This window comes from Gracilinanus agilis, chromosome 2 (assembly GCF_016433145.1).
Source record: "Gracilinanus agilis isolate LMUSP501 chromosome 2, AgileGrace, whole genome shotgun sequence".
Classification (NCBI taxonomy): Eukaryota; Metazoa; Chordata; class Mammalia; order Didelphimorphia; family Didelphidae; genus Gracilinanus; species Gracilinanus agilis.
The window spans coordinates 457,828,570-457,845,014 of record NC_058131.1 but is presented as its reverse complement, the minus strand read 5'-3'; the positions used below and the strand labels follow the sequence as shown (position 1 = coordinate 457,845,014).

The 16,445-nt window shown below is 39.3% G+C and overlaps 1 protein-coding gene across 1 annotated transcript in view; it reads right to left on the bottom strand.

Moving 5' to 3' along the window:
• The window catches only part of VTI1B (vesicle transport through interaction with t-SNAREs 1B), a 21,224-nt gene extending 12,253 nt beyond the window's left edge, over window positions 1-8,971 (bottom strand). The window contains exons 1-2 of the mRNA XM_044664820.1: window positions 8,650-8,971; window positions 515-573 (exon numbers count right to left, since the gene is read on the bottom strand). Coding sequence (XP_044520755.1) covers window positions 515-573; window positions 8,650-8,761 — 171 coding nt within the window. The 5' untranslated portion in view covers window positions 8,762-8,971. The remainder of the gene's footprint in view (window positions 1-514; window positions 574-8,649) is intronic.
• Window positions 8,972-16,445: the final 7,474 nt, after the last annotated feature.

The following is a 16,445-nucleotide window of genomic DNA, read 5'->3' as shown; positions in this document are numbered from 1 at the left end:
AGAACATTGTACACAGAGACTGATATACTGTGGTAAAATCGAATGTAATGGACCTCTGAACCAGCAGCAATGCAATGACCCAGGACAATTCTGAGGGATTTATGGTAAAGATGCTACCCACATTCAGAGGAGGGACTGCAGGAGAGGAAACATATAGGAAAAACAACTGCACGAACGCATGGGTCGGGGTGGACATGATTGAGGGTGTAGACTCGAAACTACCACACCAATGCAACTACCAACAATTTGGAAATTGGTCTTGATCAAGGACACATGACAAAACCAGTGGAAATGCGCATGGGTAGGGGGGGTGCGGGGGGGGGGGTTGAAGGGGAAAGGAGGAGCATGAATCATGTAACCATGTTAAAAATGAATATTAATAAAAAAAAAAAAAAAAAAAAAAAAACTAAGGCCCAAACATGGGTGTAGGAAAAACAGGGTCAGATCTCAGCACTGCTCCTTGAGAAGCCAAACACAAGTAAAAGAAAGAAGTTCCTCATCCCCCAGCTCTCACCGTTTCATTTGCTTCCTGTTGCTTCTCATCAAAATCTCTGATTAACTTCTTTTTCTCTTCTGGAAAGGAAAGACATGTTTGAAATGTTTTCATCTGCCTCCATGCCCTTTGCAGATGCTGCCCACTCTACTTTTCCCCCCTAATTTTCTGCTAACATGTGGTAACAATCAATAAATATTGATATAGCATTTTTACAAGAACTCATTTGATCCTCACAACAACATTAATGTGATAGAGGGAGAAAAGGTGGTATCACCTCCTTTAAAATAAGCTCAATATTCACTTTAAAAAAGGGCCTTTTAGGGGCAGCTGGGTAGCTCAGTGGATTGAGAGCTAGGCCTAGAGACGGGAGGTCCTAGGTTCAAATCCAGCCTCAGACACTTCCTAGCTGTGTGGCCCTGGGCAAGTCACTTGACCCCCATTGCCCACCCTTACTCTTCCACCAAGGAACCAATACACAGAAGTTAAGGGTTAAAAAAATTTTTTTTTAAAAAAGGGCCTTTTAAAAACAAACATCTAAATAACTTTTGTTTCCTTCACAGTTTCCAAAATGCTAATTCTCATGCTTCCATTGTTCAAAACATTTTGGAAGTTTTTCTTTTAGAAATATCTTTAATGTCTGAGAAACAATTTTTTTTCTCTCATTGGTAGAGAATAGCTTCCTTTGATAGTGCATTTGATTTTTCAAAATAGCCCATAGTCAGTAAGAACCACATCTGATAAAGTGAGTAATCAAAAAAAATATTTAATAAGACCCTATTGTGCTAGGTAAATGCATTGATAATACAAAACCAACAATTATAATAGTCCCAGCCCTTAAGGAGCATGTATGTGAGATGTGCAGATCTAGAGATACCTCCATTCCAAATGTTCAAATGGATTATTTGTGCTGTAGTAGAGCTTTCCGAGCTCACATTGGACTGATCAGCCACAGTCAAACACACTGTACCCTGACCAACACTGTGATGTCATTGTTTTCCAGGATGAAGGATAAACTAGAGAAAGGCAACCTAAGTATACATTATATACAAAGTAATTTTAAGGGGGCAGCCCCGCTGGGGGTAAGGAGTGGGGAAAGAAGGGTATTAAGAAAGATTTCATTTGGTGGTGGGGCTGGAGCTGGGCTCTGAAACAAGCTGGGATTCTAAGAGGCAGAAATGATGTGGAGGGAGAGCAGGTCAGACATGGGGGACAGCCAGGAGGAAGCCAAAGGGAAGGGAGAGGGAATATCTTCTGTGAGGCCAGTTTGGATAGACCATAGGGTCCATAAAAGGAAGTAATACATAATATTCCTGGAAAGGTTGCTTGTACCTACGTTGTAAACAGTTTTAAATGACAAACAAGAGTTTGTATTTGATACTAGAGCCACCAGAGTTCATTGGGCAGGGGAATGCTACCAGATTTGTGCTTTAAGAATATCACTTTTTGGCACCAGTATGGAAGATGGTATAAAGATGAGAGATTTGAGGCAGGGAGACTAATATTAGCAAGCTGGGTAAAATAACTGGTCAAAAGCAAGGTGTGCTTAGAGAGTTATTAGACTTTTTCTTGTGTGACACAAATTAGTTCCCCTACAGAAGATTGCACAAATTAGTATGCATATATTCTGTGTGTGTTAATTATTTGTTTTTAACTGTACCTTGTCTTAGAATCAATACTGGGTACTGGTTCCAAGGCAGAAGAGTGGTAAGGGCTAGGCAACTGGGGTTAAGTGACTTGCCCAGAGTCACACAGCTAGGAAGTATCTAAGGCCACATTTGAACCCAGGACTTCCCATCTCTAGGCCTGGCTCTATCCACTGAACCACTTAGCTGCCCCTTTTCTGTGTTTTTTAAAACTATGTGAGCTTCAAAGTCACAATTCCAATTACTTTTCATACACATGTATGTATTCTGTACTCCAATTTTAGAGAAGTTCCCTTAAAGGCAAGAACTTAAAGGCAAGATCAGCTATTTATCTCAAAACCCTTCCATAGTATCTACTATTAGAAGCTTTTGCACATAGCAGGCATCCCCCCCTTACCCCTCAAAAATCCTAATGCTTGAAACATGCTAACAAATTAAAGAATTTTAAAACACATTAAGCTCAATGTATATACTTTCCCCATGCTTTTCATTTCTCTTCATATTCACTCTCCAAATTTAATGCAATGGGCAAGCAACTCTGGCTGAAGAATAACGTATCACTTTTCATTATAGACCAATGAGAAAAATACAAGCTGGGTTTTTTTTAAAAGTGGAAAGTAAGGGGATAGCTAGGTGGTTTGGTGGATTGAGAGCCATGTCCTGGGTTCAAATCTGGCCCCAGACACTTCCTAGCTAGATGACCCTGGGCAAGTCACTTAACTCCTTACCACTCTTCTGCCTTGGAATCAATACCTAGTACTGATTCTAAGGTGGAAGGTAAGGGTTTTAAAAAAAAGAAAGAAAATAAAGGCAAGGTGCATAGAATTCATCCTTTTTCTAATGTAGTGGCATCCTTTGATGACTGTAAATGCATTCAGCCAAGTGTTAAGACCTGGGGGCTAGATAAACCCCAACTTACTATAATTTTTCAATTAGGCATTCTTGATATTAGTGGAGACATGATTACAGAATTCCTAGCCAGTAAGAGTGCTTACACTGAGATTCTCACAAGGTAAACAACTTCAAAATAAGTTGTCACAAGTTATCAAATGTCAGCTCTTCTCTGGATTAACAGATCCCTGGAACACACAGTCTTCTGCCTTGAGCAAAATACATAATTGCATAACAGGCTTCTAAACAGTTAGTTATATCCTTCTAGCTCAATTTCACACACCCCCAAATAAATGAGTGAATATAAACTATCCTCTATTTCTCTGCATGAGGAATAAGATTTGAGATCTTAGGGGTCAAATTCCAGATGTATGACAATGAATTCTTTTTCTTTTAAATCCTTACCTTCCACCTTGGAATCAATACTGCATATTAGTCAAGGCAGAAGAGTGGTAAGGACTGGGTATAGGGGTTAAGTGACTTGTCCAGGGTCACACAGCTAGGAAGTGTCTCAGACCACATTTGAACCCATGATCTCCCATCTCTGCACCTGGTTTTCAATCTACTGAGCCACCTACTTGTCCCTGACATTGAGTTCTAAAGAAAAGATCTCTTTGTTGGCTTCTGAGTCATTTGATTTGGAGACATGTCCCAAAAGTCCTCTATAACATTTTTTATTTGTTGTTATTTACTGATCACCTAAAAGGCACTTGATATTTTTTACCTTAAAGCTTCATCAACAAGGAATCTCTCATGAACAATTAAAATACAAAATTCCTTGATAAGTCCAACCACTGGGTCTTAATGGGAGGGAGATTCCTTATATCTAGGTGAGATGCTTCAGATGTTCTTGTTTGCTGATGACAAGCTGAGCTCATCAAGACCCAGAACATGAGAGGGATTCTATAATTATTCAAGAGTTCAGCCTAAGAACCAACTCATACAAGAAAAACCAAATACATTGAATTTTCTATACTATAATGTATGGCTAGATGCATGAGTATTAATTAATAAATACATATTTGTGGGATACCACATCTTATGAACAATGAACTTGGACCCAAAATTAAGTAGGAGAAAGAAAGTAAATTTGAATGCATTTGAGAGACTGGGGCAGTACTACTAATGATCCAAGTTACTTACACACACACACAAGCCTATCTTTATTAATACTAATGTCCTATAATTGAAAAATACCTATGAAGAAAAATGCTATCCACCTTCAGAGAGAGAGAGCTGATCAACTCTAAATGCAAAATGAAGCTATTTTTTCCCTTTATTTTTCTTAGGTTGTTTTTTTTTTTTTTTGGTCTGTTTTCTTTTGCAACATGATTTACATTGAAATGTATTCTACCAGCTGTGTGACCCTGGGCAAGTCACTTGACTCCCCAATGCCCACCCTTACCACTCTTCCACCTAGAAGCCAAAACAAAGAAGTTAAGGGTTAAAAAAAAAGAAAAAAAATGTATTCTACATGACTTCACATGAATAATCAATATCAAATTGCTTGCCTTCTCAAGAAAAGAGAAGGGAGAGGGGGCAGCTGGGTAGCTCAGTGGATTGAGAGCCAGGCCTAGAGACTGGAGGTCCTAGGTTCAAATCCGGCCTCAGACACTTCCCAGCTGTGTGACCCTGGGCAAGTCATTTGACCCCCATTACCTACCCTTACCACTCTTCCACCTATAAGTCAATACACAGAAGTTAAGGGTTTAAAATTTAAAAAAAAAAAAGAGAGAGAAGGGAGAGAGGGAGAGAACTCAAATTTTAAAAAATGAATGTTATTTTACATGTAATTGAAAAATATTTAACAAAGTAAATTAAAATGTATCTTAAAAAGCACTAATGTCCTCTTTGTCAAGCTGCATGGATACAAATATTGGAACCCCATAATAATCAAATAAAGTTTTGGGTGTTCCAAAAGGGTAAAGACATTCAAAAGTGGTAGGGAGGCTGCACTGTTATTTCTAGTAATTTTATTTACAAAAAAGTGATTCAAGGTATATGCCACCATACAGTTGCTTTGGAAACAGTAATCGGATCAGTATTATCACTGCTTCATACTTCCATTAACAATCCATGTAACTATCTAAACCTAAAGTCCCTAAGACCAAAATCCCCTTTTCTAGTCACTATTCAGAGATATACACTGCATCTCCATATTAAAATGTAATATCCTTTATGGAAAGGACTGTCTCATTTTTGTGTTTATATCCCCATTCCTACTACAATGACTAGTATATAGTAGATACAAGTATTTTTTTTAAATGCATCATTTCCCATGATTGAAATCTCCAGAGGAGCAGACTGATTTAAAAGCATGGAGAGAATAGAAAACACTGAATGCTTTACACATAGTAGGATGAATGAATGAATAAAATAGAATTATGTCTTCCTATGCTAACATTGAAGCCTGTGAGAAGAATAGGAAAGAATCCTATCTTTAGGCCAGGAAGAATAGGAGGAAAAGAGTCCAGTTCATCTTGCCATAGCCTTTTATATATTATAATGCTTAGAACATAAACTATAGAATACAAGGTAAAGGTAAGGACAAGCACATTTTTGGAATGGTACCTAATATTTCACATGTTTTCCATAGTTAAGAAATGGTCTCAGTGGCCAGGGTGTAAAGAGAAAGACTGGGAGAGCATAACTTCCAAGTACATGGGCTTTAATATGAGATCACAAAGTAAGTCACACAAAGTCAGTGGAGCTGCAGACATATCCAGTTTGGTCTGAGACCCTGAGCATCAGCATTAACAAGATTTTCACTGGTGAAAAAGAGGAACAAAGTTAGAGATTATTCCAAAGCTCCAAAGAAACTAACTGAGAAATGAGAGTCAAGGAGGGATGTCCAGTCCAGATGAACTGTAACTTTCAGTAACAGGGCAGAGTGAGGTGTGTCTGAAGTGGGGCTACTAATAATTCTAATTTTGGATTGGAATGTATGTCCATCGCAGAGTTATCTTGTTTTTAAAGGGGTTTTGACAGCCCCTTGGAAAAAAGGATCCGAAGTCTTGGTGAAGCAGGAAATCTCCATCCACCTGGTCAGTTTGTAAGAAGAAATGTGGGAAGGAATTATTTTAGAAGGAAGGAATTATTAGTTGGCAAACCAACAAGTTTCAAAAGGGTGGAAAGGAGGAACTGTTGACAGTAGAGAATTTTATCACAGTCACTCTGATACAGATTCTTATATCTAAATGTGATTATCTTCTTATACCTTAAATGATTAGCTTACCATTACTCCCAAATATTAGAGTTGATTTAACTCAGCTACTAAACATCTATTAATAGCTTGAACTCTTAACTACAAAATCTAATCAATCAATAACAGTTGCCTATTAATCAATAAAAATTCCTAATCAAGGAGGCAGGTGGGTGACTCAGTGGGTTGAAAGACAGGCCTAGAGTTGGAAAGTCCTAGGTTCAAATCTGGCCTCAGATACTTCCTAGTTGTGTGACCCTGGGCAAGTCATTTAACCCCCATTGCGTAGCCCTTACTGCTCTTCTGCCTTAGAACCAATGCACAATATTGATTCTAAGACAAAAGGTAAAGATTTAAAAGAACTCCTAATCAATAATCAAACTTATCAAGGAAAAGACCTAAATGATAAAGATGTAACTAACTGCCACAGTCCAATCTGAGTGAACACTGGATTTATCTGAGAGTCAATTTTCCTATTCTCAGTCTCCAGAGTTCTTTGCCTATGAAGGAGAAAGGCTTAGACAAAGGTAAACAGATTAAGGATGAGAAAAATGTAATCTACTGAGTTTTGGGGCTTTCAAAGAGAGCTACCCATTTTCAACACCTAACACCAGGCTAGAAATCTCTTCTCAATGGTTTCTCAGCTCATGCATCCCTAGGCACAGAAAACATATTGCTTGCTCTTACAAAATGAATCATAAAGCATTACTAGACTTTAAAAGAAAAACAATGAAAAATGCATATTATTTTTCTTTCGACTGTGGATTATTTCTGATCTCTTATGTGAAAAGGTACTATTTCCTCCCTAAAAACGGAAACATCTTGATCCCCCCAAGGATGAATTGTTTGCTATTGGAATTACAGGGTCACAAGTAAACCAGTACACAATTGAAAATCTATTTTGGATTGGGGATGTAGACTCGAAACTACCACACCAATATCAACAATTTGGAAATAGGTCTTGATTGATGACACATGTTAAAATCAGTGGAAATGCGCACCAGCTATGGGGGAGGGGGAGAGGAGAGGTTGGGGGTGAAGGGAAAAGTAAGAGCATGAATCATGTAACCATGTTAGCTTTTCTAAAAAATAAATAGTAAAAAAAAAAAATCTATTTTGGTTTTAGAGATCAAAAAGACAAGAGTTCCTCAACCTCCTTTATTAACTTATCCCTAAATCTAATAATCTCCAACTCAAATTCCCTATGTTGAGACTTAAGCAATTAAAGATTATTACTAGAAACATCTAACACTTATAAGGTGCTTTTAAAGTCTGCAAAGAGCTTTAGAAATATTATTTTATTTGAATATGATAATTCAAGTAAGTCAAACCCATTTTCTCTAATTTGGCTTCTGGCTAAAGAACAGTTAAGATGGTGAGAAAAGCTTAGCATATAAAGGGTGATAAATATTGACTACTAACTAGACATAACTGAACCAATTTTGCTTGATCCCACAGAGGAAGCAATGAGTGAAAATGACCAAAAAGAAAATATAGGTTTGTCTTAATGGGAGACAAATCCCTTATAACAGAGATGTCCAGATGTGGAATGGTCAGCTGGGAGTTGATTCCCTGGCTTTTGGTCCCTCATTGGAGATTCTCAAGAAAAGGGTTAGTAGGTAGATGATCATGGTCTCTGGGCTATGTTGAAGTAGAGTCAGTCAATAAACATTTATGAAGCACCTACTATGTGCCAGACATTGTGCTAAGCCCTGGAGATACCAAAAAAGGTAAACATCAGCTCTGGTTCCCTTCAACACCATGCAAACTATTACATACAAAGTATATACAGTATGGAAAAATTGGACACAACTAACTGAGGCACTAAAATTAAAGAGGGAAAAGGAAGGCTTCTTGTAGATGACTGGATATTAGCTGGATTTTGAAGGAAGCCATTATGTATCGATGAAGAGGAAGTGCATTCCAGGCATGAGGGATGGCCAGTGAAAATGCCTAGAGTCTGGATATGGAATGTCCTGTTCAAGGAAAAGCCAGGAGGCCAGTGTCACTGGATCCAAAAGTAAGTCGTGGGAGTGCAAGGTGTAAGAAGACTGGAAAGTGGTGGAAGTAGGCAAGTTATGAAGGGCTTTGGACGTCATCGGGGATTTAATGTTTGTAATATAGTAGAGAGCCACTGGAGCTTATTGGGTGAGATTTAGAATGATCAGAATGAGCAGATGAATGTTAAGTTCCAGGAGGGCACACGTTGTCTTTCTTATTAACTACATCTCCAGCACTTAAGAGCGCTTGACACAAAGAGACATTTAATAAACGTGGAGTGGAGTGGGGGAGACCACATAACCCCCAAGGCCCTTTCTCCGAGATTCTGTGACTCAAGCCCCTGAAGGAATGGGGGAACTCGAAAGATGGGGACCGGCGGGTTTCCTGGACGCCCGCCCCCCGCCCAGAGGACTCACCCGTCCCCCCGGCCCCCAGGAGCCTCTCGGGGACCCCTCGCAGGTCATCGTAGAGCCCGCGGAAGATGTCGTGCAACTTCTCGAAAGGCTCTGAAGACACGGCGACTGCCATGGCGCTGGGCGAGTTCCCCCGACACGGGCACGGCCGAGGTCCCAGGCTCCAGGGCCCACTTCTAACCCGGCCGTGGGGTTCAACCTCCGTATCTTGACTCCATTGCCATAGGCTACATCAGCCGCCGCCCCAGTGTAAAGGGAGACGCTTCCGGGGGAACTTAAGGGACTGGGTCCTTTAGAATCGGAAATCCCTCCTTGAAGTCCCACACTGTCACCCACTTTGGACGTCTCATAGTTTGCCTGATTAAAAACCTAAAATATGTCCGCGATGAGGCTGCGTTGAGTAAAGAAATGAGGAGTTGAAGCCACCCAGTTCCTCTTCTCCCCTCCCAAACGATAGGGGTCAGATCTGAGATGACTGAGCCGCCACAAAGAAGTTAGCGATATCTACAGCCACCCACCCCATTAGGCAATAAGGGGCAGGAAAGGGAAAAAGGCTGCTGGGAAAGGATCAAGTTTCGCAGAGCGTTGAGGGAGTTGTAGTTCAAAAGAACTGTTCGACTTCAGACAATCTCGGAATTCTCGAAGCCCTGAGGGAGCTTCTCAGAAATTCCGCGACGCGGTCTGCTTCATCACGTGTCAGGCTAGGTCTAGTCACGGACGGCTTCGTCTATACCTCTTCCGTGGCATAGGTCTTAAAGGTTACCAGCGACTTGTTAATTTTCGAAGTGGGGCAACTGAACCCTGGAGAGGTTCATAACTTAAAGGTTATGAAGAGGTGCAGTTGAAGCCTTGTCTTCTCTCCAATACATTCTCTCCACCCAGTGGCCGGAATCGATGGTAATCCTATAGCACAAATTTAACCAGACAACTCCTCAGCTCAATAAACCCCCAATGGGCTCCCTATTCCCTTGAGACTCGGATACAAAATCCTGCACCACACTACCATAGACTCCTCACCTCTCACCTCAAACTATTGCAAGTAAGGAGCCTGCCGGCTGGTCTCCCCGATTCCAAGTCCCTCCTTACTCTGGCACATTCTCCACTCAAAAGCCAAGGTGATTTTCCTAATTCTTGGAAGTTTTTATTTTTTTAAGACTTTATTAGTGGGTTTTGTCTCTACCTTAAAATTATAGATTACTCCACTTCTCGAGAAGTCCCATAAAATAAAACAGGTAACATTCAAAATATAGGGACCTCATCTGAAAGTGCATGCAACATACTTTTAAAAGTTTATGAATTTTTTTTGTTATTGCAACATGGCTAATATGGAAATGTTTTTCATGACTGAAAATATGTATCAAATTGCTTGCCTTGAAGAAGACAAAAGGGGAAGGGGAGAATATGGAACTAAAAATTTTTGTTTACATGTAATGAAGAAAAAAATGAAATACAAGTTAAATTTTAAAATGTAATTGCGAAATATTTAACAAAATAAATTAAAAACCCATTAGAACGAAAAGGAAAATGCATGCAACACACCAAAAAATGAATTAATAAAAATTAGGTATGTCAGTTATGACTGAAATGAAAAAACATAAAAGACACCCCCAACTCATGCTTCCTGGCCGGAGGTGGGAGGTCCAGGGAATATTACACATTGCACATGTTTTCTTATTTTTTTTTTTCAGTGTATCAATCAGTGGCACTGATCTTCCTTAAAAAAAAAAAAAAACTCAATAAAAATAGCTTTTTTTATAGGGTATGACTCTCTGGAAAGGGATGAGAAAAGAATACAGAAGATAGCTATAATGATGCAACAAGCAAAAAACAATAAAAATTTACATTAAATTTATTTTTAAGTAGCTCTTGGATAGAAAGCCATCCAGTCTCAGACACTTCCTAGTTGTTTGATCTTGGGCAATCTTTTAACCAGATTACTAAGGATAAGATAAAGGTTAAAAAAAATTTTAATAGTAATACATTTTCTCTCCCTCCTTCTTTGTACCCTATTTTTTAAAAGATACAAAAGAAATTTCTTGTTACAATTATTTATAGTCAAGCAAAACAAATTCCTTCAGTGTATACCAAATTGTCTCTTTCTCATCACCCCTCTGTAAGCATATTTCATCATCCCTCCTCTGGAATCATGAATGGTTATTTTATTAATCATAGTTCTTACAACTTTCAAAGTTGTTTATTTTTACAGTATTGTTATCCATACATTACTGTGGTTCTGCTAATTTTAGAGAAAATGTCTAGAGCCAAGAGAGATGGAGTGGCTTTTTTGTGGAAGAGCTGGGAGGCCAGTGTCATTGGAAAGCTGGGAAGGAAACAAGTTATGAAGAGCATTGAATGTCAAACAGCATTTTGTATTTGATTCTTAAGGCAATAAAAAGCTATTGGAGTTTATTGGGGGGAGGGGTACGTGACATAATCAGACTAGAGCTTTGGGAAGGCTGAATAAAGATTGGATTGGAGTGGGGAGATACTTGAGGCAAGTCAATCCACTAGCCAGGTATTGTACTAATCCAGGCATGAGCTGATGCCAGCATAGAAGCAGTACCAGTGCTGGAGAAGAGAGAGGAGAGTATTTGAAAAATGTCAAATAGGTGAAATTGACAGGGCTTGGCAACAATTTGGCCACTCCCTCCCATAAATGAGAAATCCAGGTTAACTCTTAGATTGTCAGCTGGAGAGGGGGTGGAATTGGGAGGATGCTGTTGCCCTCTTCAGTAATGGAGGGGAGGATTTGGGGGAAAGGTAATTTGTTCTGTATTTGCTTTCTTGTTTGCATTTTCTCTCCCTTAGATTTTGAGTTTCTTGAGGACAGGGACTGTTTTTAATTTATCTTTGTATCTTCAGCTTTTTGCACAATGCCTGGCACATAAGTGGCATGTTGACCTGATTTGTGCTCTCTGAAATATTCCACCTCCTTACTTCAATCTCTTAGTTTTCCTGGTTTTTTTTAACACTCAGTTCAAGCCCCACCTGTAGGAAGTTTTTCTGTATTTATAGCTTGTGTATGTTAAATATATATGTGTGTGTGTGTGTGTGTGTGTGTGTGTGTGTGTGTGTGTGTAGGCAAACTCAGCAAATAAGACAAAAGGAATTCATTAACATTTTATAGAACTAGAAAAAAATAATAAAATTCATCTAGAAGAATAAAAGATCAAGAATATCTAGGGAAGTAATGAAAAAAATGTGAAGGATGGTGTCCTAGCAGCAGTAACAGATCCTAAACTGTACTTGAAAACAGCAATCATCAAAACAGTCCGGTACTAAGAAATAGGATGGTGGATCAATGGAATAGAGTAGGGTAAATGACCTCAGCAATCTAGTGTTTGATAAACCCAAAGATCCCAGCTTTGAGAATAAGAACTGACTGTTTGACAAAAACTGCTGGGAAAACTGGAAAATAGTATGGCAAAAATTAGTTTTAGAACAATATCTCACACCTATAACAAGATACAGTCAAAATGGGTATATATGATTTAAACATAAAGAGTATCATAAGTAAATTAGGGGAACATAGAATAGTTTACCTGTCAGATCTATGGAGAAGGGTAAAATTTATGACCAAACAAGAGAGAGAATATTACAAGATGTAAAATGAATAATTTTGATTATATTAGATAAAAAAGGCTTTGTACAGACAAAATCAATTCAACCAAGATTAGAAGGGAAACAACAAACTGGGGCGAAATTATATATATACACACACACACATATATATATACACATATATATCTGATAAAGGTTTCATTTCTCAAAAATATAAAGAACTAAATCAAATTGATAATACAAGTCATTCCCCAATTGTCAAATAGTCAAAGGCATTTGTCAGTAGGCAATTTTCAGATGAAGAAATCAAAATTATCAATAAGTATATGAAAAAATGTTCTAAATCCCTCGATTAAAGACATTCAAATTAAAACAACTTTGAGGTACCACCTCACACTATCAGATTGGCCAATATGATAGTAAAGGAAAATGATATGTTGGGGGTGGGGCATGTGGCAAAATTGGGACACTAATACACTACTGGTGGAGTTGTGAACTGATCTAGCCATTCTGGAGGACAATTTGGAATTATGTCCAAAGGTCTATAAAACAATGCATACCCCTTGATTCAGAAATACCACTACTAGGTCTATATCCCAAAGAGATTTTTTTTAAAAAGGGGGAAAAGGATCTATTTGTACAAAAATATTTATAGCTGCTCTTTTTGGTGGCAAAGAATTGGAAACTAAAGAGATGTCCCTCAATTGGGGAATGACTGAACAAATTGTGATATATGATGGTGATGGAATACTATTATGCTATAAGGAATGATAAACAGGATGATTTCATAAAGAGCTGGAAAGACCTACATGAACTGATGCATAGTGAAGTGGGCAGAACCAGGAAAACATTGTGTACAGTAACAGCAATATTGTGGAATGATCTGATGTTATAGACTTTGCTATTAATAGCAATGCAGTGATCCAGAACAATTCTGAGAAACTTATGAAAAACAATGCTCACCACCTCCAGAGAAGGAGCTGTTAGAATAGGAATGCAGGTAAAAGCATATGATTTTTCACTTGTTTATCTGGGTATATGTTTTGGGGTTTTGGTTTTATAAGATTATATTCACTTACAAAAATGAATAATATGAAAATATATTTTGTGTAAGAAAACATGTATAACCCAGATTGAATTGCTTGCCAGCCGCAGGAAGGGAGAAGGAAGAAGGAAGGGAGACAATTTGGATCACATAATTTCAGAAAACTTATGTGGAAATTTGTTATTAACATTTTTAAAAAGCCAAAACATGAAAAAAATTCATATATATAAGAATCCAGAAAAAGAAAAGTTCATTAACATAAGAAAGCATTAAGCTGTTGGAGTGCCCTTGGCCCTGGATTCAAACTGTGTAATGTTTTTAAAGACAAGAGTAAAAATATTTCCATATGAGAATAAGATAGTACTGATTGGTACACTCAGTAGGGTTATGGGATTCAGGTGGCCTCAGCTCCTCTCTTATTATGCATCATCCTAGGGAGATGGGATTAGTGGACTGCCTTCTTTTGCTGGCTGGCTGCCTGCCCACCTACCCAAAGTTCAGGCCAGGTTAAACGTCGGCTTCCTTGGACTGGTTCTGCACAGACCTCCCTTTGGTGCTACTAACCATACTCCTGGTACAGCCCCCAATGGAACCTCTATTACTCCTCTATCCTGGACTGCATCCCCCTGGTCTTTGCTGCTTATCCTTTGGGACTTGACTTGGGAAGCAATTCTTTGCACCAAGGGAGGCATCGTTAACAACACACCGTCTCTACATCTCTACAAGGACACACAAGACAAAACCTCCAGATATTTTAGCCATGAGAGATTTGGGAGCCCAGGGGCTAGCCATTCCCTAGCTGTTTCCTCCTGTTGTTTTGCTCATAATATAGTACAGTTGGCCTGACGATACAATGATACAATGCATTCTGGGGAGATTTTCAAAGGGTTAGTGATCTTTTTCCCAATTCAAAGTGAATAAGCAGGACTCATTTTCTAGCCTAAGACAGTACAATTTAGTATTTTGTTCACCTTTGCCTTATTGATTGCAAACAAAAAATCTCAGTGTTAGATGTCTGACCCCACGCCTGCCAAGGGCATCCCTTCCCCTGAGAACAAAGAGGCATGTGCACATACATATTCAGCACTGGGTCAGTTAAAGGCTTGGTTAGCATGTTGGGTCAGATGTACGGAGGTGTTGGGCTCTCCTGTTCTTCCATCCCTAAGGGGGCAAGCGATTGGGTCCTAATTATTAAGGTCAAAGTCCTCCAGCCAGAACCCATTGAATGGTGTTGGGGTCCTTTTCCAGCTTACCTGGCTCAGATGTCCATCAGGAATTGCTTCCTTTATTGGGCTTAGGTCAATCTCAGCAGGCTTCACGTGGGAATGACTTATCCAGGTTGTCCCTTTAGTAACTTTGGGGCGGTATGACTGGTCTGGAGGATCTGGAAAAGCTCCTACGCACTGACTCAACTGGTCTTTACCAAACATATCTGTAGCCCATGGATTGGCAGTTCAATAAAGTCAACCTGCAGGTGTTCAATGGTAAAGCCACCCACTTCTTCCTCCTCTTTGTCACACTTTTCTTCTCCAGGAGTTAAACTGTTGACAAGGAAGGTCACTGGAGACCACAAGATGGGCCTTTGCAGAAACACCATGGGCAAACCATTTACAAGGGCTTTGGCGGTTCCCCAGTCAGGATCATTCTAAGCAGAAGGGATAAGAAACTTAAAGCCAAAAGGTCGATAACACACACAGGACTAATAAAACTGGCAAAATTACAATAGAGTGAATAAAGAAACCCAATATAGCTGTTGCCTTAGGGATATCAAGTCCTTTGGCAGCATCTGTGATCTGATGAGCACCCCCTGTGCATTTCCCAAATATCTTCTTGTGGATCAGGTCAAGTTTGTAAAGGGCTGTGTGTATGTTTTATGTGTATATGTATATACACATGTAAATATGTGTGTACATATATGTATACTTTGTGTATATGCACACAGGTATGTGTATTTTGTCTATATATAGTTGCTTGCCTATTGACTTCCCCTTTAGACTGTAAGCTCTTTGAAAGCAAGGATTGTGTTTTGTTTTTCTTTTTACCCCAGTGCTTAATACTGGCCCTAGAAGACACTTAATAAATGCCTGGTTACTTGTATTATTTTATCACAAGGGAACATAAGAATCATAGAACTTGAGAGCTGGAAGAAAGGTCAGAGGCCATCTACTCTAACCTGCATAGACTCAGCCAAGAATAAACCTCTGAGCTGGAAAATCCTGGATTTCAGTCTTGCCTGGGATCATATTGGACAAATCTCTGAATCTCTTAGTGTTCTAAGTCTGTGATGTCAGAATCAAAGAAAAAGGAGGTCACAACCACTAAACCTCATGCAGGTCTTAGAAAACCACATATTGACATTATCTATGTTATATTGTGTTTTTATTTTGTTAAATATTTCCGCAGGTCCAGGTCCCAAACAAGAAGAGCTCCTTCAGGTCCAAAACATGAACAAGAAGAGTCAGAAGATATAGATAAATGATAAATAAAATTTGGGGGGCGGGGAACAAGCCTAAAAATACAGATTTTAGATTTTTTTTCATTATTATCAGTACAATCACAGGTCATCTGTGTCTTTTCAGTTTATACATCTCTTGTCCATATCTTCCCATAAATTCCGCCTGAACCATCACCTGGCATGCTATGAGGTGAGATGGAAGGGAAGTTTCCTTTAGATCTCTTTTGTGAATACAGATCTGTGGAGTACAATGGTGATCTACTAGTGACCCCAAATTCTCACTACGTGACTGGCCTACCTTGTTTCCTAGTCATATATATCTCCATTTATGTTAAATTTCATTTTCTTATCTTTGATTCAACATTCTAGCCTGACAAGATTTTTTTGGATCCTGTCCTTTACCCAGTGTGTGTTCTCAATTTGTCCCAGATTTCTGCTCTCTGATAGCCATATTATCTGTGCCAGTGATGGTGAACCTTTTAGAGATGGAGTGCCAGACCTCCCCCACTCCCCCGAGACCAAGTGCTGTGCCCGCCCTTCCCAGAAACTGAGTGCCTCACCCCATGCCCCCACCCCTTTACCTCAGATAGGGGAGGGAGGAAGTGCTCCCATTGGGCTGCTGGGCAGAGGGGCAGGTGGTCACATGAGAAATGTCCTCAGGTACATGGAGAGTGGGAGGGGAATAGCTCCACCCCAAATTTACTACAGGTGTGCCCATAGAGAGTGCTCTATGTGCCC